The following is a 22,009-nucleotide window of genomic DNA, read 5'->3' as shown; positions in this document are numbered from 1 at the left end:
ACTTGTATTTTAGAGCAGTTAAAAGTAAAATACTATTAATAGTCCCCTGTCCAAATATTAGCCAAATTTACCTCAAGAATATCAAATTTGGCAGTCTTCACTTTAGCCCAGGTTTTCTTTAATCGAGACACAGGACTCATGTTCATCCCAGCTTGATGTAAGAGAAAAAGATTGTTGGAGTGTTACTGGAAAAAAATCTTTGAAGTGGCTAGGACTAGCAGGTATTTCTAAAGCAAAAGACCTATGAACAATAACAAATATTTAACAGAGCTACTCAAGAAATTGAACTCATTGTTTTCTTTAAATTCCAAAACAACATTGGAAACAAAATCTACACCTCTTACAGAATGAAAGCTCTGAAAAAACGTTATGATATTATTTAAAATGGATTTGATAAAACATGAATATACAGTAGGTAAATTCAAATGAGTGTTTGAAACACTATCTCTTACATGCTTCATTGAAAATGACACATAACTATGACGTTTTTGCATTTCAAATTAAAACAAATATTCCCAATATCTTCCTATTAGATGTAAACAGCTGTGAAATTTTTAAACCACTAGGATATTTATGGTACGAAAGAAATTATGGAAGACATCGATTTTCCATATTACAGGAAAAGTTACCATTTCAATTTAGCCCTGAAGTTGATTTTAAAAAGTGGGGATTTAGATCTCTCAACAGTTGCAATGAAAACTTTGGTTTTGAGTAATTTATACTACATGGCATTAAAACAGTGTTGAGCAATTCTCCACCACTTTCCTTCCCAAGTTCACACTGCTGACCAAGCCAAGCAGTAGACTTTTGTATAAAGCACTATGCTTCCTTTATCCTGATTTAAACGGGGACACAATATCTCAGTACACATACTTACAAATAATAGCCATTAAGGAGTTAAAGTTGCCGATGTTAAAACATTCCCGTGCCACATCGATGAAATATTCTATCACTCTTGCTCTGTGCTTCTTCTTCACATGCTGCAAGAGATGCCATTACAGTGTTATGCTCAGCCAGAAACAGAGCACTCTGACACAACCCCAAAAGAAACAACAGCCCTGTTAAAAGTCTTTTCCACATGTACCACAGCCTCTCACTATTCTTTACATGTAGAGGAACTCACACTATTGTGTTCAAAAACATTCTGGATAGCAAAGACAATCCAGATGCCAGCCAGGTAGAGAGGAAGAAAAAGAGGCAAAGAGGCTCTGCCAAGAAGAAGGATATGAAGAACAGAAGAACAGGGAAGAGGGTCCATTCACAAGGGGTTTTCACAGGAGAGAACTGCAGGCCAGATGCACTCCTGTACCAAGAAGGGCTAACCCAGCATAATATCACCACTCTGCCATGGGAACAAGGCTGAGACACCAGTACAGTACTGAAAACACTGAACTTATTTCCTCTTCAGATGTGTGCTGACTTCATCTAAATATGAAAAAGTACAGAGCTGAGAGAATGAAAAGTCCAAAAGGTACCAATCCTGAAAAGGCTTCATGGTTTTAGATAACTAGACTAAACAAAATCTTTCAGCACAAGTCCTTGCTCACCATACAGATTTCTGTTGCAACCAAGTAACTGAGCCTGTTAAACCATTCCACATAGGCTTCGAGATTCCGAGTCTTCTTTTGATCTCCATAGCAGCTCTACAGACAGAAGAAAAATAGCAACTTTCAGTGCAGTTTTTGTCTTTTCCCTGACAGACCTTTTGGCTTTCTGCCTTGCCATTCCCAAACATTGTCAAACAACCAGGAATAAGTCATTTACCCAAAGTGACAAAAACCTTGGAGGGAAAGCAGCAGTGATAGTATGTTAGCATGTATAAATTCTTTCTGAGCTGTTGGCCCAGTAAAGCACTTGAGCAGGCGCGTGGAATCCATCATGTGCTTTAAGTCCTACCAGGATGCTTTAAGGACTTAGAATAGACTTATGCAAACAATCAAAACCAAGTATCTGCTTAAAGTTTCCTTGAATATGAACACTGTTTCAGTCCTTACTCCTGTTCCACACAGGAATATACAGAAACATAACATTATGCTCTCTGCAAGTGCAGAAAGAAAGCAGAGGCCAGTCCAGTCCATGGGCACATTATGTTCAGCTGTTGATGACAACTTGACATACTGCATCCTAACTTTGGGAGATTAGCTCTACCATTTTGATTGGATTTTCCCTTTCCTGACCAGTGCTATTCTGTAGCATCTTGGAATGATTCCCATACCATAACTCAGGGTTGCCTAAAAAGGGGTAGACAGCAGTTTTAATGACCTCTATCTACAAAATCATTGTCAGAGACCATCTGACTGAACATCAAATTGTAAACTTGTGTCACTCTATTCTGTTTGACAGTTTTAAGGAGGACAGTTAATTCAAGTTTTAACAGACTGACTTTGGCACAGTTCACTTACAGAGCATATGCCAACTTGAAAAACATAAAAATAAAGTCATCTTGCAAATAGCACTCAAGGAGATGACAACTTTATCACGGCCAGTTAAAAACCACTGCATCTTTGCCCTTCATCTCACATAGATCTAGAGCTCACTGTCCCCTTTTTGTGATGCATGCCCTACCTGCAAAGTGCCCCACTTGCCAATTTGCTGCAAAGAGTTCAGTTTACTAAAAGAAAGAACAGATGTTGAAACTGAGTAATGCCAAAGCCAAAGTTAAACTCAGCCTCTCCCGGCTGTAGACCGCAGCAAATGTGGTTTTGTGGGTTTTTTTTTCAAAAAATCAATTTGTTGGCTGAGTTCTGGAGCTCCAGAAAGAAAAAAGCGTTAACATAATGTTTAAGAGGAATACTAAAGCCTTTTCATTATAAAGCTTGATTCTACTGGTCCTCATTTATTGTTGGACCTCACTTCCAGCTCATGGTGCACCTGAGTGAGCTCCATGATGTTAAATGCTGCATTTCAGAGTTGCTCCAGATCTGCTCAAATTACCTTGTCATTATTCAAAGGATCCTTCTGCACAAACGCCTGGATAAATTCTTCTGGTCCAATATAATTGAGTCTCTCCTAAATAAAACACAGAAGCAGCCAAGTCATATCCCATGTTAACCTGCACTTCAAACAGAGGGGAAGGATGAAATCATGCTTGGAAGCATAACAACTCACAAGCTCTATGTGTGTCAGCTGCTGAGCTAACACGTAGGGATCATTGCAGACTGTGATTATGTCCCTCTGGATGGACTGGGGCTTGGTCTTCAGAACCGTGAGGCGATCTGTGGATGTGGCATCAATTTTTGCAAGCACTTCCTCATACTGGCTGACAGCAGCAAGCTTCCGGATCAGGTTCTGGAGGAGCTGCTGTACATTCTTCCGATACATCTGTTATGACATTGAACAATCAGGAGACATTTTCACACTGTGAGAAGACAGTATTAAAGTCTGCATGACACCAAAACAGATGGATGCCGATGCCTGTATTTGTTGTCAACTTATGATAAGCTCTACTATGTGAATTTGTAATTATTAGCATTTCATCAGACCAAAACGAAATCCAGGTGAGGATTTAAACAGTGATTGTCTCACAGATTCAATACTGAATCAGTTAGCTCAAGGAACAGCAGAAAAGATGTGCACAATCCACTTCCTGAAAAGTGTCACCAACCAGTGGAGGAAAAAAACACAAGAAATGAAAACGGTCCATCTTCTCCTGCTTAAGACCACAGGAAAAAACAAGTATGTGGCCATTCAGTGATTAATAAAGGGCCTGCCTCTCTCTGGAGCAAGTCAAGACCAGTTTCACCAAAGTCAGAGCTAAAACTTGCAGTGAATCTGAGAAAAAGGAGAAGATAAAACCATCTCTCTGTTCTCTCACCTTTGCAGGCCTTTTCATGTAGCAGTTTAAGTTAACAGGAGTGACAAAGGAGAGGCAGGACTCAACTCTTAAGCAGACAGATCTGTGTAATCAAGGTGGTTACTCTCCCACATTCCACATACCATCCTAAAGCCATTAAAGCAACACCTTAGTGGCTGCAAAAAGGATCATCCAAAATCTATTGGCAGCACACTACAGTGTGATCAGCTCAAGGCAACAACGTTTCCTTTATTCTGATGAACTTGCCATTTCCCTCCCAAGCTTTTTCCAAAAATGTTTTTTTCAAGGAGCAATATGTTAGAATGGTGAGCCATTTTAGGCAAACTCTTACTGACAGCTCTTAATAGTACCAGAGTTCAATTCAGGAAGTGGAATAAGAAGCAACAAGTAGAAGAGCAATAGAGAACAGGAACAGGAAACATTGATTCTTTTGGATCCTTTAAGGTTATGACTCACACAAATCCAAGCAATCTGTAGAAAAGCAAGGTCAAGGAAATTGTCATTTACTGTTCCAAGCAGTTCACAATAAAACAAGCCAATTTACTGCAGCACTTGCTTTCTCTTTGTCTTTCTGAAGGAAACTTCAAAGTCAAAACCCCCTCAAAGCTAGACTAGAAAAGATTTATAGCTCTCTGTCAGAGTAAGATTGCTCCCTAGCGCTCATTTTGTAGCAGTTTTGTACATCCGTCTTTCCCCTCAGTAGATGATTTCACTGTTTAAACTGTCTGTATAGCCAGAAACTTCACTGTAGGCAGCCCTTCACTCATCTCATTTCACTCTTGCGTCCACCAACTCAACTTCCTCCAGGCTAGACAGCTCTTTCTTTTCGTGCCAATGGGTATTTTTCAAGTGGGTGTGAGTCCTCAATCTTACCACTTTTTCTTGAAGTGAACTTCAGTTTCCTACCTTCCTATTAAGAGTACCTATAAAAAAAGCAACAGTACAGGAGCACTGTACAGGGAAAGAGGCCTCCTGGCACACCCACAGTGAAGGCAAACCTATTGCCTCTTCACTGTCCAAAGCTCCCTGTAGCTATCTTGCAGCAACTCTCAGCTTGCCCATCAAATTCAGTCTCTTCTTCATTTGTATTTCATACTGTATCTCACTCTCTTGTCTCATCCTCTTTCATCCCTCCCCACTTTCACATCAAAATGTATTTCAGCTTTCAAATTCCCTTTAGGTTTGTTCTCTTCCATCCTCGTTTACAGCCTCTCAAGATCTTCCTAGGCCTTTGGCAGCACTCAACTCCTCCCAGCTCTTACCTATGTGCTTGTTAATGTGCTGTTTGCTGCCTCATCCATATCTTTATTCAAAAGCTTACATAAGGAACACCAGCCCCTGAGGAACACTGGAGACACGATGCCATTTAGCAATCGCTCTTTGTGTTTATAGTTCTTCCAAATGCCACTCCAGTGTCCTTTGTAATCCTACTATTATGCCAGCTACACAGGATCTGCTTTATTGAAACCTTGCTAATTGCCTTTCCACTAAGTAAATATAAGCCTTGGCTTTTGGCTGAGTTTGTTTCAGTAGTTAAAAGACAATCATCAGTTAAGCATCAAAATATTTCATAATACCTCCATGGAACTTTCATCTGAAAAGTGGGACTTAGAAATCAAGTGATTTCCTCGTGTGCTTGACCTAGGGGAAGGGATGTGACAGCTCTCCTCTGAGCCCATAGCTGATGTTGTAAGCTCAAGACAATTCTTCCTGGTCTAGTCTTCTTTTAGAAACTTTTCCCCTAACCTGTTATTAACTTTTCCATTGACCTACAGGTCAAAGGCCCAATTCCAACAAAACTAATTCCAACTAAATAGAAGAAATTATCACCATGGATAGGTATTTCTCAGATAAGCAAGCCTTCCAGGCAGAATCACTAAAATGACAAATGCTAACATCCACCAAATTGTGCTGGTCTACACAATATGGAATTATGTTATGGGCTTAGGGATGAGGAGAACCTTGCCCATGCTTTGAAAGAGATCTGTTTATGCTGTGTGGTTTCTTCCTAGGCCTAGGTGCCAGACAGAACTTTTTGCCTACCAACACCTTCACAGTAAGTTAGCTTAACCACCCAGGGCCATACCATGTTACTAACAGCAACAAACCTGCAATATCAAAGCAGTAAAAGGAACACCTTTTTATCCAATAACTTTGTGTACAGAAAACTTACCTCATCCCCACTGGCTATTCTTTGTGCCAACTCCTTTAAGTTCCTCATCATTCTTTCATCTCGGAAATCGTAAGGAAAAGTCTCCGTCCATTCAGTCAATAACTGTAGGATTTTTGGTGCGATTTTTTGCATCCAGTTCTATTTGAAAACAGTAGTGAGGAATGTTACATGTAACAGCAGTGGAGCAAATAGCTAACTCAAAGGAAACAGAATTCCATTCTGTAGGATACTGTGGAGCATAAAGTTATGAACGTCAGTTAAATTTTTAGGCTTAATTTAATTCAGCATTGGATCACAGGCCAGAGACAATAGCCATGGAAGCCAATGAAGAGAGTCTCATTGGATTAACTGACCTGGAAATTAGGCCTCGGGTAGGTGGAAACCTTAGGATGACTCCCGTCATTATCAGAAGTGTCTCAGTGCAAGACATTTATTAGTCTTTCAATAACATATGACTAACTGTCAACAATGAAAAGTGATCTGTTCCACTTCTACCAAGACTTATGCACACACTGCACCACACACTGAGGAAGCTGTTTACAAACAGGGAAGGGCTGGTGGGAGATGTGGTGGTTGGGGGCTGTCTTAGGCATAGTGACCACAAAATGATTTTTGATTCTCAGTGAAGTAAGGAGAAACAAAACCTGTACCTTGGACTTGAGAGGATGGCCTTTGGCTTGTTCAGGACACTGCTTCAGAGAGTGCCTGGGAAACAGTCCTTAAAAACAAAGGGGTCCAGGAAGGCGGGACATACTTTAAGAAGGAAATCTTAAAGGCACAGGAGCAGTCCCTATGGGCTGAAAGATGAGCCGGCGAGGAAGAAGACCAACCTGGCTAAACAGGGAGCTTTTGCTGGAACTCAGGGGAAAAAAAAAAAAGCGTGTACGATGTTTGGAAGAAAGTGCAGGTAACTCAGGAAGAGTACAAGGATGTCGTCAAGTCATGTAGAAAAAAAATTAGAAAGGTGAAAGCTCAGCTAGAACTCAATCTGGCCATTGCTGTGAAAGATAATAAAAAGTGTTTTTATGAATACATTAACAACAAAAGGAGGGCCAAGGAAAATCTCCATCCTTTATTGGATGCAGACGGGAATATTGTCACCAAGGATGGGGAAAAGGCTGAGGTACTGGATGCCTTCTTTGCCTCAGTCTTCAACAGAAATACTGGTTATCCCCACGGCAGCTGCCCCCTGAGCTGGTAGGGAGAGATAGGGAGCAGAATAGACCCCCTGCAATCCAGGAGGAAGGAGTGACCTGCTGTGCCACTTAGACACAAGTCTATGGGACTGGATGGGATTCATCCAAGGGTACTGAGGGAGCTGGTGGAAGAGCTCACTCACCAAGCCACTCTCCATCATTTATTATCAGTCCTGATTCACCAGGGAGGTCCCAGATGACTGGAAGCTGGCCAGTGTGATGCCCATCTGCAAGAAGGGTCAGAAGGAGGATCTGAGGAACTACAGGTTTGTCAGCTTGGCCTTGGAGCTGGGGAAGGTTATGGAACAGATTATCCTGAGTGCGATCACATGGCACATACAAGACAACCTGGGAAACAGGCCCAGCCAGCATGGGTTTAGGAAAAGCAAGTCCTGTCTGACCAACCTGATTTTCTTTTACAACCAGGTGACTCGCTTGGTGGATGAGGGGAAGGCTGTGGTTGTAGCTGATCTGGACTTCAGTAAGCCCTTTATACTGTCCCACAGTATTCTCCTGGAAAAGCTGGCAGTCCATGGCTTAAACAGATGTGCTTTTTGCTGGGTTAAAAACTAGCTGGATGGCTGGGCTCAGAGAGTGGTGGTGAATGTGCCGCATCCAGTTGGTGTCTGGTCACCAGTGGTGTTCTCCAGGGCTCAGTTCTGTGCCCAGTCCTGTTTAGTATCTTTATTGATAATCTGGATGAGGAGATTGAGTGCACTCACAGCCCAGTGGAAAAGGACCTGAGGGTGCTGGTCGACAGCAGCTGAACACGAGCCAGCGTGTGCCCAGGTGGCCAAGGGCAATGGCATCCTGACCTGTATCAAAACCAGTTTGACCAGCAGGACCAGGGCAGTGATTGTCCCCCTGTCCTCAGCACTGGTGAGGCCACACCTCGAGTGCTGTGTCCAGTTCTGGGACCTCACTACAAGAAAGACATTGAGGTGCTGGAGCGAGTCCACAGAAGGGTAATGGAGCTGGTGAAGGGTCTAGAGGATATGTCCTATGAGGAGCAACTGAGGGAGCTGGGGTTGTTTAGTTTGGAGAAAAGGAGGCTCAGGTGAGACCTTATCATTCTCTACAACTACCTGAGAGGAGGTTGTAGCAATGTGGAGGGTGGCCTCTTCTCCCAGGCAATGAGTGACAGGATGAGAGCAAATGGCCTCAAGATGTGCCAGGGGAGGTTCAGGTTGGATGTCAGGAAGAATTTCTTCACAGGGTAGCTAAGCGTTGGAAGGGGCTGCCAACGGAAGTAGTGACTCCAACATCCCTGGATGTGTTCAAGAAATTACTTGATGCAGCACTTAGTGCTCTGGTTTAGTAGACAAGGTGGTGTTTAGTCAAAGGTTGGACTTGCTGATCTTCGAGGTCTTTTCCACACCTAATGATTCTACGATTCTATGAATTATTTAAGTATCTTCTTTTCATTTGTGAAATTTTCTGCTGGGGTGGAGGTGACACACAAACCCCCATGCATTCCCCTGCAAAGGGGTCAGCGATCTAAGCCACTCTGCAAAAAGTGTAGCAAGAAGTGTAGCTTAAGCATGGCAAGACATGTCAGTGTAATTCCCATTGATGTGCTAAACTCATCTTTCCAACATTTTGGCATTATATGTCAAGACATTCAGAACCCTGACAGAAAAGCAACCACTGCAGGGCCAGTACAGGATACTTCATAAACTGGAAGCACTTTTGTTTCTAGCCCATGTATTGGTAAAACGAACAGTGCAGTAGAAGCAACAGTCTTCATGGAGGACAGGCTGAGGAGCGTGGAAATTTCACATGAATGTCAGTGAATAAAGGGACAAATTCTAGTTGCTTGTGTCATATTTTCAATCTGTTTAAACCTGCCAAGGACTCTCTTGAGAAGAACATTTTGCTTTGGGCAGGGTAGAGACATTTGACTGTCACTGACAGGAGTCCCTGAGATCTTACCTTGTCCAGGCCAGGCTCACTTAGTCTCTGCTGCTCAATGCACAGGTGGCAGACTTTGGCCATGAGCTCATATGGATGCATGAACAGACGTGAACTGAGAAGGAAGGTGAAGATGTACGTCCTCTACAAACAAGAGGAAGACAGAGAAAGGGATAAATTACCAGCATTTTGATACTTTCTCAAAATGTGTTCCTAACAAATCTTTTCCTGATGCTTTATTACCTGCAGAAGAAAGCTCTGCATGTGGCTGTGCCAAAAGCGATTACTACAGAAGTAAACACTTAGCACTGCTCCAGAACCAGTGTTATAAGCTTGTGCTGGAGCCAAGTTACGCAAGATTTAACCAAAACAAGGCAGGGCAGAGGTAATTTAGCTCTCCTATTGCACACAGCCTTATTGCAAGCTCATTAGGTGAAATTACTCAGAATAAAATTTCAACTCATCTTCTCTTGCTCTACAGTAAACCTTTGTGAAAGCCATTACCAGATTACATAACTCTTTCTAGCCTGATGATGGAATAACATTCATGCTGCAAGTCCAAGCTACTTAGAACATCAACAGAGAAATCTTGTCTGCTTCCACACTGCAAGTGAAAGTAAATACTCTTCAAAAAAGAACAAAAAAAGGTGCCAGTTGACCAGATTGTTCAGCTGACTCAATTTTGACACACACACCATCTTTACTATGCTGTGTTTGCCTGTCTAACCTCAGTAAACTGCACACCATGAGCTCGTACTTCCTTCAAGAATCCCCAAATACTGCTCATTTCTCATGGTATTGCTTGTCTCCTTGGTGAAAGTGGAGAGAACCACATAGCTTAATTTTACAGAATAAAAGCTAGTAACTCTTTTGAAGTTACAAGAAAAGGCTCTTTTTGTTTTTCTTCAGTTTCCATATGTCATACATCTAACTCATTGTGAGACAGATATTCAAAATATCCATTCCACTCTCCAGATTGCCAGTAGTTAAATATCTATGGCACTCACAAGAAAGATTCTACAATGTTCTGGACTTAGGAACTTGGAATAAATGATAATATTTGACCAACTAATGTCTAAATTGCTAAATGTTTAAAGTTTACATTAAGCATTATTGCACAAGCACTAGCTTAAGCACAGTCCTGTACTGCTGTTTATTCTGACCCAAGTTAAAAAAGACACTGTCTTGGAAACATGAACAGATCTATGATAGAGGCTGAATATAAGCAGGGTTATGTCTTCAGAAGGAGCCTTTCAACGAGCAAAGGTGCAGTTTCATCATCCCTTGGACATAACTAACTACCCCCCTGTCACCTTTTGATATAATTGTTTTTTATCTTCATTTCTAATACTTATATAAAACACCTCAATGCACAGATGTGCCTAGACAGGCCAAAAATTCTCATATGACAAACATCCTACTCTCACATCCAGCCTCTGCTGATTCCAAACAGTGTGGTACTAGTTCAACGTCTCCATTTCAAGATACATGTGGATCTCAGATGAGCAATGGGAAATATGCATTAAAAACTGTTTGGTTTTGAAATAAATACTTTCATCCTGTCATGTTGGTGGTCACGCCTTTCTCCTCACCTTACCTGACAGATTTTTAAGGGTCAGTGGTACATTCAATACATTAAACAGTAAGCCAGTCTAGGCTTATAGTATATAAATTATTATAATAATAAATATTATATTTTTATATACACATATAAATACAATAAATCATAGTAATAAAAATTATAAGTGGCTCGCCAGAGTTGTGCACCTTATAACAAGAGTAATAAAGAATTAGACTTGCTAGATGAGGTGAGTTATTGCATGCTGCACTCACATAAAGCACACGTTTATCCTATTGTTGCTGATCAGTCACTTGATGTGACACATTCTGCTTTTGTTGCACATGTGACAGTTCCCCTTTAGGAGACTCATCAGGCCAAGACATATAGTTAGCTGGGTGTATGGACTTACATCAGGATAGTAATCGACATTGGGTACTAAGTGCTGGATCAGAGCTTCCAGAGACCCGGACAGGAGATTGTTGTCATGATAACAGAGCCCTCCACAGTTGTCCTCTTTTGACTGATACAGGTTCCTGTTGTAGCCACTGCTGTCAAACATAGCTGCAAAGGGAGGTGTCTGTGGCATCTTTCCCTGAGGAGACACACAAGATGAGATAAAGGATAATTCAGAGAAGGTACAACGTAAGAGGCTTTCTGCTCTCCCAGAGGTAGTACTGTGAGAGGAAGGAAACACAGAGTCACACCGTGGGTTCCTTGCACACAGTAGTAAAGATTGTACTGTTTTCAAGCCTGTGCACATTTCTCAGGAAAGGGCCTATCACAATTGCCAGGTGCTTCTTTTATAACTTGTTGTTTATTCATTAAATGACAGGTAAGGCAGCAGGGTTAAGAGTTAGAAGGAGCATACAAGAATCCTGACAGGTTGTGGGAACTCAGACTTTCTACGACGCTTTTGGCATAATGTTCACCAACAACTCTGGGCCAATCATGGAAATAGCTACTCCCTGAGAGCACTCGTCTGATGGGGAAGCATGTCACAGGGTGACACACCCCCAGCCAGTGCAGAGGGAGAAGGACTGAAGTGAAGCCCCAAAGAGGTTATGTGAGAGGAGAGCCTCCTTATGCAATACGACAGCCTCGTAATTGCAATCAAAAACTCCCATTTCCCAACTCCACCCTGGTAAATCACTGCTGGGTTTTTCCAATTACACTGTGACAAGTGTGACCCAGGCTAAGCCTGACGCTTCAGCACATCTACTCCACCTACTCTCTGAGTGGATCTACAGACATCTGGAAAAATATGCCTGTGTATAGTTTGCTTACCAATGTTGTCCACGTTTACCAATGATATAAAAGCCAAGAGCAGACTCAGAGATCTGCTAAATCTTCTCCCCAAATTCTGTGAAAATGTGAAAAATCCAGCCCTATGTTTTCCAGCTTAAGGAAAAATAAAGCAATTACTCATCAGTCTGCATCTCAGTGCCTGTGGAACAAAAATGTCTTACCAAGGAAAAGATCAGTCAGTGCTACAGGCTGTTCAGTCATCCGGAGTATCGGGTGGGCAACAATGGGACTTATGACCACCCAAGATCTCTTTTGGTGATGCAATATGTTAAAAGACCAAAAGATAAAATCTCTCTGATTGCTTGAGTGTTGAGTTACAAACTCCTTCCTTCTCCTTCCCTCTCCCCTGCCTTCTGGGAGTAGCAGTTCTTGTCAGTTTAAGGAACGTATGTTTTATAGCCTCTACAGCGAGCTAAGTTCATGCCCGGTTTTAACCCCAAATATATGCTGTTTTTAACTCTACGACAGCAGTTCCTGGGCTGTGGGTGCTAATGGGCATTCAGGGAGCGGACAGATAAACTGCAAAAAAGTATTGCACATTGCCTCCCATCCTCCCCACAACCACAGGACAAAGGAGGTCAAACTGAGAAGACAATATCCACAGGCTGCTGTGCTCTGTGTTGACAGAGCATGTGCATGTGCATGAGAAAAGCATTAATGCCCCTGAGCCATCATTGTAAGTGCAGATGCTGTTCCTTTTCTCTCCATTGTATCAAATCCTATTCGGCAAAAGGTTCTTTTAAAGCCCCAGACCTCAGCAGACACCAGCCTGTGAAGGCACTCCATTTTGAGAACAACTAGTGATGTGACAGCCTGGAGATAAATAGTGTGCTGCCATCTGTGTGCTCCACCGTTCACAATAAAGCACTTTTCATAGTGAGCCCACTGGAGATGAGAAGCTAATAAGTTATTAGCTAGATTCCTTAGCAAGGACCTGAAGCACCACACAGAGAGCCACAGACTTGCTGCTGCTGGCAGCACGTCTGGACAATGGAGACATTCAAACTAGCATAAGACTGAGTGGTTCAGTAAGTAAACAGTAACAGAAAGCCAAAAATGGTTGCAAAAACAGAGAAAGACAGTGAAGAGAGCCTCCTGGTCTACACGACCTGTGCTGGTCCCACCTTCCGAGGCGCCAAAAGATATCTGCATCAAAATGGAAAGAGTAAGGAGTCTACATGTCTGAAAAGTGACATTAGACACAGTGCAGTTGTTCAACCAGTGATTCAATTCCATTCAGACCAATGAATTGGGAGAAGAGAAGAATAAAGTAAATACACGTGCCACAGGATGCGAGCAGGAAGTACAGGACTGACCCAAACAGGGTTCCTGTAAAAGAGAGTTCAAATTACTAGGCAGGTGAGGTGCAACCCAACCACTATCATATTCTGCAACAATAAAGCATTCTGATGCATAAAGACTCCTGGACTTTCAGGTTCTTTGCAAGGCTAACACAGTTTAGGAAACGAAAATTACTGAGGAGCTGACAGGAACTTTCTGTAGCATTTCCTAGGTTTTCATACTGTGTATGTAAGGCCTTGAACAAACTGCTTTTCAGCCCACAAGCACTGAAAGATGTCCTGTTTTGCACCAAAAATCATGATTATTTTCAGCTACTGTAGTGAAGTTTATTCAGTCAAAATGCAAGTGGTAGGGAACAGAGTGTTAACACTGCCACCCACCAAACATTTGTAGCACTATGACTCCAAAGTAATACTCCACAGGGAAAGTGAGAAAGGCTGGTTTGCATCTGCAAAACATCTTGACATCAATATTGTCACTATAAAAATCCCAAGGACACTAGTTTCAATTCAGATCTCATAATAACCAAAACAGCCTAATTCAGGGTGAGACTAGAATCTGCAGGGGATTTAGCCAGCCGAGCCAGCAATTAGTTGTGATTTCATACAACCCTCACCACCCACACCAGACAGGGAGTGTCTTAATCCATTGGAAAAACCCCCAGTTCTACCACATCACTAACTTCTCCTATGAGAAGAACTGAAGCAGCTGTGAATCCCCAAAGGGCTTTTCTCTGACATATTTTACATATGCGCACTATATATTACTGCCCAATAAAATATAAGGCTTTTTTGAAGGTCATCAAGTGGTGCTTAAATTCTAATAACTAACTCCCAAACCAAATGAGACCTTTCTGAAGTTTGCAGCCCCTAACTCTCTGCGTAACAATTAGTCCCAGGACCACATGGATCCTTCTTCAGACAAAAATAAATTGGAGACACAGCCTCCTAGTGCCTCACCAAGAGGAAAGAAAAAATCATCAGGTCATTTACAGATGTACTGATTCATAACAATAAAATAAAATTGCCAAAAGGTACATATTAGCTCATTTGTTTGCTATCTATTTCTGCAAGCTGCTTGACAGAGAGGGGGCTCAGTTCTGCTTCAGTGAGGCACCAAGTTGTAGTAGCAAAGAGATGTTGTGTGTGCTCTGCTTTCAGACACTGGATTTCACTTCTAAGTGAACAGGACAGGACACGTTTTCCACGCGATGAAAAGGGATGATATCAAAGTGTGACAGAGATAAATATAGCATAGCCAACAGGATGATTCATACAACACATGTGCTTTTCCAGCATGACTCCTCTATTACCTTGACCTTGACCTTGACTCTTCTGCTGTATTTTATATGGAGGTAGAGACACAAAGTAGCATGCTTAGTTCTAATTAGAAGCTTCTTTAGCTAAAGCTTCACCCAAACCCTGCCTTCAGACTAACTTGAGTGGAACTGAAATTTGGTAACAGAGCAGAGAATGGTCCACAAAAATGTGGCATATAGAGCAGAAGTATCTTTGGACCTAAAAATATTGTTGAAAACCAGCAATACAACATGTGTCAAACAGGAATTAGACAAAAAGACAGGAAATATGACTCTAGTGAACAACATCCCAAGAGATAAGAACTAAAACTTTTTAACTGGGTTTTGGAAACATTTGGTTAGTAATCACATGGAAACCCATTTATTTCTCCTTTCCGTTTTTTTTTTTTTTTCTGTGTGCAAAGACCTGACTTGAAGGAAAGAACAATGAAATAATTTCCTGGCTTTACCAGTGATGTACTCCTGTGACAGAGAAAAGTTGGTAATTCTCTGCACTGGAAAGAGGAATACATTTTTTCTGCAGTTAGTATCATTATGGAGAATGTGAGATCTTGGCATTAAGGTCCAAATTCTGACTCTGAGCAGCCTTTGACAAGAAAGAAGTCTCAACCTTCCCAGTAACAACAGTGTAAATCAAAAGTCAGAGCCAAAGATGATGTGCTCAAAACCCTCCCATTTCCTGCAGGAGCCGAGTTCCAGTTTGGCAAAACTAAAGGAATCAGACTTAGCTTCCAGGCTGCCAAGTGGTTGTCTAAACCTCCATGTTTAGTAACAGAAAAAAAAAAAAATCTGTTTTCTACTATAAACAGTGGAAGGTTGCATTGGTTTGTCTTCATTTGTATTAAAGAGCTCAGGCTGCACATCAGGTGTATAAAACAAAACCAACAATGCGAACAGCTTGTATCCTTTATAGACATACCCACTGAGGAGTTCAGTAGTAGACACAAAAGGTGCTTTTAAAGCCACTGCCAAACATTTTCAGCTCCTTTGTTATGTACAGTCATCTCCCACACTATATCCTCAACCAGAAGAATGGCGCCTGAATTTTTTATAAGTCCCAAGGCACACCTCCCCATAGAAGATGAAAACTTCAGAAATGCAATTAAATCCCCTCAGAGTTGCTTCCCTATACAATAAGAAACCCCTACCCACATTTAGCAGATGATTACCATTCACCATTGTTTTTATAGGTGGCTTCATAAAATCGACGTATGGAAAAAAAATTCTGGTGGGGAAAGGACTACCAATACTACCAGCTTGCGCCAACCTGGGAGAGTCTGAGCAAGTCAGAATAAACCTCAGCTATAATATATTGAAAGGAAGTAAGGAAAAGGTGCTTGCCAGCAACATCCAGCTTTCTCTTAAGTGTTTCTGAAGAGTGTGGAGAATTTTTGACAATCACAGAATCACAGAATGGTTTGGGTTGGAAGGGACCTTTAAGTTCATTTATTTCCAACCCCACTGCCACGGGCAGGGAGACCTTCCACTAGACCAGTTTGCTCAATGCCCCATCCAATGCGGACAGGAACACTGTCCAGGATGAGGTATCCACAACTTCTCTGGGAAACCTGTTCCAGTGCCTCCCCATCCTCACAATAAAGAATTTATCCCATTTATCTAAGCTAAATTTCCCTTCTTTCAGTTTGAACCCATTACTTCTTGTCCTATCACTATAGTTCCTGATGAAGAGTCTCTCTCCAGTTTCCTTGTAGGCCCCTTCAGATGCTGAAATGTTGCTGAGAGGTCTCCACGCAACCTTCTCTTCTTCAGGCTGAACAGCCCCACTTTTCTCAGCCTGTCTTTGTAGGGGAGGTGCTTTAGTCCTCTTATCAACTTCATGGCCTCCTCTGGACTTGCTCCAACAGTTCCATGCCCTTCTTATGCTGGGGACACCAGAACTGTACACAGTAATCCAGGTGGAGTCTCACAAGAGCAGAGTAGTCTTTCTCTGCAGGGATCCTGTCAATCACTTCTCCACCCAAACTGTAGGTGTGCCTGGGACTGCCCTGTGCCTGGGATTGCCCTGACCCAGGTACAGGATCTTACACTCTGATGCCATAGTTCCATCATAGAAAGCCACCAAATTTGCCAGGCATGACATTGTCACCAGTCACCTCTTTGTTTTCTGTGTGCCTTAGCATAGTTCCCAGGAGAATGTGCTCCATGATCTTGCCTGGCACAGAGGCGAGACTGACTGCTGTGCAGTTCCCTGGGTCTTCCACTTTCCCCTTTTTAAAAATCGGGGTTATATTTCCCTTTTTGCAGACCCTGGGAAGGCTGCCTTGGAGCATCACATCCCCCACCAGATCCTCCCTTTCAGTGAGCACAAAACCCAGCATTGCATCTCCCCTTGTTGCCTCCTCTACCACTTGTATGAGGAAGTTGTCATCGACACATTCCAGAAACCTCTGGGATAGCTTGTGCCCTGCTGTGTTGTCCCTCCAACAGATACCGGGGAGGTTGAAGACCCCCATTAAGACCAGGATTTGTGACTGTGAGGCCTATAGAGGGCTTAATCCACATCCTCCTCCTGATTGGGTGGACAGTAGCAGACACACACACACTATAACATCCCCTGTCTCTGCCTTCCCTTTAATTTTAACTAAAAAGCTTTCAGTTGGCTCTTCATCCATTCCCAGGCAGATTTCCATACACTCTGGCCAGTCGCTGATATAGAGGGCTACACCCCCTCCTTGCCTCCCTATCCTCTTTCCTAAAAAGCCTATAACCTTCCATTCCAATATTCCAGCCATAGCAGCCATTCCACCACATCTCTGTGACACCAGTGATATCACATCCATACAGGCACGTGTACGTCTCTAATTCCTCTTCTTTGTTCCCCATACTACCTGTGTTTGTGTAGAGGCATATGAACCAGGCCCTTGATAAAGCTGACTCGCTGCCTGGAGCAGCTGGAATACCTTTGCACTGCTCTGGACATCCACCCAGGCTACCCAAAACAAAAGCACACCAGACACAGAAGCCACTGGTCCCATTCCATGCAGCTCTGTGTGTGTGTGTGTTTTACTTACAAAGCTTTTGTTTTTCCCACTGAAAGGTAAAGCGAAATTCTACAGTCCAAGCTATTAAGAAGGCAAGAAACCTGAAAAACTCCCAGATAGGTGTTTCATGTGCCAGCTCAAGTCTTCCTGTTTCCATTCTTCATGAAGCACTCCCCATACAATTCTCTGAGTGTGACTTCAGCACCAACTTTGATTTACAGTTCCTTCCTAGAAATACTTCTTCTTAACTGTATCTTGTAAGAGGTAGAGTAAAAAATATTATTTCATACTCACATAGGAGATGAAAAGAGGAGTGACATTGGTTTTTTCCTGTCTGAAATCGAGAGTAAGATTAAGGACAACTCAGAAGGAATCCACCCCAGAGCAACAAGAGGACCAAACTATCCATAGGGGATACTGCTGGACAGTGACATAACAGTAGAAATACATCTTGCACAGTTGCTGGTAGGGCAAGGGAAGACCTGAAGTATACACAAGAAACCCGACTGAGCCTTAAAGTACTTTTTCATTTCCACTAAAACAGCAGAGGATGAACAATTTTCTACAGTTTTAAAAAAATTACCATGGCAACAATAGGTTCCAAACAAAAAATAAAAACCCCAGTAGGCAAAGAATAAACCAGGAACTGAATTTCAATTAGAAGTATTTTCCTCCTGAATGTGCATCTTTCTTGGATCTATAAATAGATCCATCTGACGATGTGGGAAGGTCAGATGCAACACTGCTGACTGATCACTCACATATGAGAACTTTAGCACTATAATTAAGTGAATCCCGAATGACCTGAAATTAAAGTCCTTGGATACTGAACTGCAAAAGTGTGATGGGTATGAATATATTCCTGTGTGTGCTTGGGAGCGTTAGGAAAAGTGAGTGGGGATTTAAGAACGTCTTGAATTTCTCAAACTCTGCAAGGGTAGAAAAAGGGAAGGAAACCTAAACAAGTTCCTCATTGTTGCTGATGTCCTGTAAATCCATGTTCCCTGCTGAAGCACCAAGAACCAACACCCCTTCTACCCTTTCCCCATGCTCTTCTTCCGTGGGGCAGGAAGAGCCATGTGAGTGTAATGATGTTGAGGGTGGATGTGCTACAGCACTGCTGCAGTGCCAGACAAGCACTTGCAGGCAAACTGCATCATGGCAAAAATCCCAAACGCAGGAAAATTACCCAGTCCAGGGAGAGGACAGGACATATATTCCTCCCAGCCAAAACACATGAAGCAATTTGTCTGTATTACTGGACACACAAAAGCAGCAGCCTTGAAACACAGAGCACAAAATGAAGACCACACATATAAATACTGCCTTTTGCAATGCACTTGTCTCTTACCACAATCTCAACACAGCTGAGATTTCTATCTGTAGGTTAAAACTGAGGAGGCCACAATTATTTTAAAAGACACTACATGAAGTGTGCTTCATCACTGACTGATTAATCTTTTTATTAAGTTCATTTGTAAGTTATTTTTAATTTTATGGATAATTTCTTCATCTGGATGGCATGCTTTTAGCATTTGAATTCAAATTCTCCTGTTCTCCTATAAGTGTGGGCTTTTTTTCAGCCTTGTACATCTTTTTGATAATCCCATATCTTTTTTACCCCTGGTTTCAGAAGAGAAGATCAAAATACGAACCATATAGGATAAGTATCTATTTTAAGTGACATGATGGAGTAGCACAGCAGTAATTACATGTCAGAGAGCAGAAGAGAATCTAGAAAAGTTCAGTCCATTGCATGCTCCATAGTGACTCCTTCAAAACATGAGAGATTTACAGAACGAATGAAATGGAAAAAGATGCACAAAAGTCTCAGGCCAGACAAAGGATGCAATGAAGTATCATCTAACTTAAACAACAGATAACACATAGAGTTACTAATTTCTACCAAAACTTTTGAGCAAACAGCTGGACTGAAAGCAAGGAAATTTTGATAGACAATCAATAGTGAGATTGTATTAAGAAACAATTTCTTCTCCTCATCCCAAGATCTATTTTCTTTAGAAAAATTCATAAATGTCCTCCAGGCACTTTGTTTAAAATCAAACTAATGCACAAGCTGAGTATGATCTCCTCAGTCTGTGTGTTAAATTTTGTTCAAAATCAAATACCATCAGGAAAGGCAGAAAATCTACTGGCTGGCCAGCACAAAGTGTTAAGGAACTGGCCACAACTGCTGATGGCAAAATGGAGAGCTTTAACATAAGAGTACAAGTATATTAAATGCAAAGAAAACACAAGAGTGCTACTAAAGCCTTACACTTCTTTAACTTACTGAGGCAGTGTGGGGATTTCAGAAGCACACAGCATTTCCCTCATTGCTCCCAATGCAGTAGAGAGCAGTTTTGCCATTTGCTCTTTTGGGAACAGAGGGTTCTTAAATATTACAGTCATAAAAGACTAAAATCCCACCTCTCTACTCAGCCAGACTCAGGTGCAGACTGATTTGTCAGGGCTTCCATCCAGCAGCAAGGTGCAGAGCTCTACAGACTCAAGGAGGTCACCATCCCAGCCTCCCACGCTACTGAGATCCTGCTCATCCATCAGCTGATGAATTGCTGCAGTTCTGAGGTCAGGAGTTACAAGGCAAGTGAACATCAGTGAAGATTTACTTCAAAACATCACACTGTAAATCGAGTGATTCAGCAGCTGACCCAGGGTGGCTTAGATGTCCAGGAATGGGGCGGGAGGTGGACAGATGAGACCTGTGATGACACCCATGCTATGCTAACACCACTAGTGAATCAGAACTCTGACATGAGCTCTGTAGCTCTGTATCTACAGAGTTCTGTACTCTGCATCATTTCTGTAGCATGCTTTGAGCTTCCTGCATACTTCAAACCAAAGAAACAGAAATTTGATGTTGTCGACAGAAATGGGAGCAGTTTCCTCAACACCATCATCAGAAGACCATCACTGAATTCATTATGGTATTAGACTTTCACTAACCTTGGGGAATATGATCCATATTCTGTGACAGGGATGTGTGAATCTCTGTAATCCTAACCCACCTCAGGAGATCAAGGCCAAAAGATACACCTTCTGTATCTGCATGGTCGGTAGCTAAGTGTGGGTCTGAACTATCTCAGAGTGATAACCAGCTTCATCGAGAACTCCTCACATATCCATTCACAGTCAGCAGAGAAAGCATTATTTCAGTGCTTAGACCTGGCAGCTGGTAGTTTGGATCTGCTTCTGACTCTGCTACAAGCTCCTCAAGTGGCTTTAGTCAAGTCACTCAGTTTCTCATTACCACATTCCTCTGTTTGACAGTACAAAGAGGGATAAGTGTGGGGTTGTTTCCTTTCATTAAGCACCAGGATCTTTTTTCAAGCGGGGTACAGAATGTGTATCACATTATATTAATGCCAGAAGCACAGTAATAGCCTTAAGCATGAAGCTTTCTTGATACAGTTCCTTCTTCAACCCCATCAAAGCCAGACACCTTCTGAATCCCAAAACTGTTGCTCTTTGCAGACACCCATGCTTGGCCTTTTGGTGAAACCTATGTTTCAGAAGAAAACACCATTCCCTTTTAAAATCATAACAGGTAGCCAAGTTATAATTTACAACAGCAAGCTGCAGTAGTGTTAACTAACAGTACTTAATTTATTTTAATTGGTTCTACCTAAAACCTCATTGCCAAATGTCTCTTTTCTACTTAGATGATGCAGAAAAAATACTGGTTTTAAGGGCAAAAAATTCACATAATCACATAAGTCTATTTGCCGAGACTTTATGTTTACATAAACAGTACAGAATTTTTACTGACATTTAGACATACAGTGGTTTGAAAGCAGTATATTTACATTTTCTGCAGCAGACTTACTTCACTTAAAAATGCACTACAACAAAAAAACCCACTTTCCGCTGTTTAGGTTGAAGATAAAACTGGATGGTCCCACTCTGGCAGTTAAGAAAGGAAATGCAACTCTGTATCTGCATCAGTTATACTTGGTTCACAGCCATTTATATCTAGGCTGAGTATTAATCAGTGAGTATCCATCAGGTTTCTAGACCAGAGCTGGGTCTGAGGTACAGAGGACTCATAAAACAGTTGTCTCCGATCAGCTTGACTGACTCCTTGGGAAATCAAAGAAACTCATTTTAGCCAAAATGACTGAAAGGAGCTTTTTCCCTAGTCTAGGCAGGCCACAGCAGAAGTCTCCTCCAGTCACACACTGCATCTCCTGTTTTGTGTCAAGCTTTAATACCCGGCAATTCCCATGTTCGACTGAGGGTGGACCCTTGGGCTCTGCAATCCACGGTCAAAGGTTCCTTGTCCCGAAACAATTACACCTATTAAGTCAACACACAGTAGGTATGCTATTGAGCAAATGTACACCAGTTTGGGTTGTGAAAAGATCATTACAAACATGGCATAATAGTGTCCGAATCCCTGCAGGATG

General features: G+C 42.0%; 1 protein-coding gene across 1 annotated transcript in view; it reads right to left on the bottom strand.

Moving 5' to 3' along the window:
• Positions 1–22,009, bottom strand: part of RASGEF1B (RasGEF domain family member 1B) — a 32,230-nt gene that overhangs the window by 7,470 nt on the left and 2,751 nt on the right. Inside the window, exons 2-9 of the mRNA XM_027652897.1 lie at positions 11,065–11,247; positions 9,116–9,238; positions 5,988–6,125; positions 3,109–3,321; positions 2,935–3,009; positions 1,548–1,643; positions 878–980; positions 72–151 (exon numbers count right to left, since the gene is read on the bottom strand). Of these exons, the coding sequence (XP_027508698.1) occupies positions 72–151; positions 878–980; positions 1,548–1,643; positions 2,935–3,009; positions 3,109–3,321; positions 5,988–6,125; positions 9,116–9,238; positions 11,065–11,241 (1,005 nt within the window). The 5' untranslated portion in view covers positions 11,242–11,247. The remainder of the gene's footprint in view (positions 1–71; positions 152–877; positions 981–1,547; positions 1,644–2,934; positions 3,010–3,108; positions 3,322–5,987; positions 6,126–9,115; positions 9,239–11,064; positions 11,248–22,009) is intronic.

Source organism: Corapipo altera, unplaced genomic scaffold (genome assembly GCF_003945725.1).
Source record: "Corapipo altera isolate COAL_440 unplaced genomic scaffold, ASM394572v1 69, whole genome shotgun sequence".
NCBI classification, from domain to species: Eukaryota; Metazoa; Chordata; class Aves; order Passeriformes; family Pipridae; genus Corapipo; species Corapipo altera.
The sequence above is the reverse complement of the archived record's forward strand: the minus strand, read 5'-3'. Positions and strand labels throughout refer to the sequence as shown.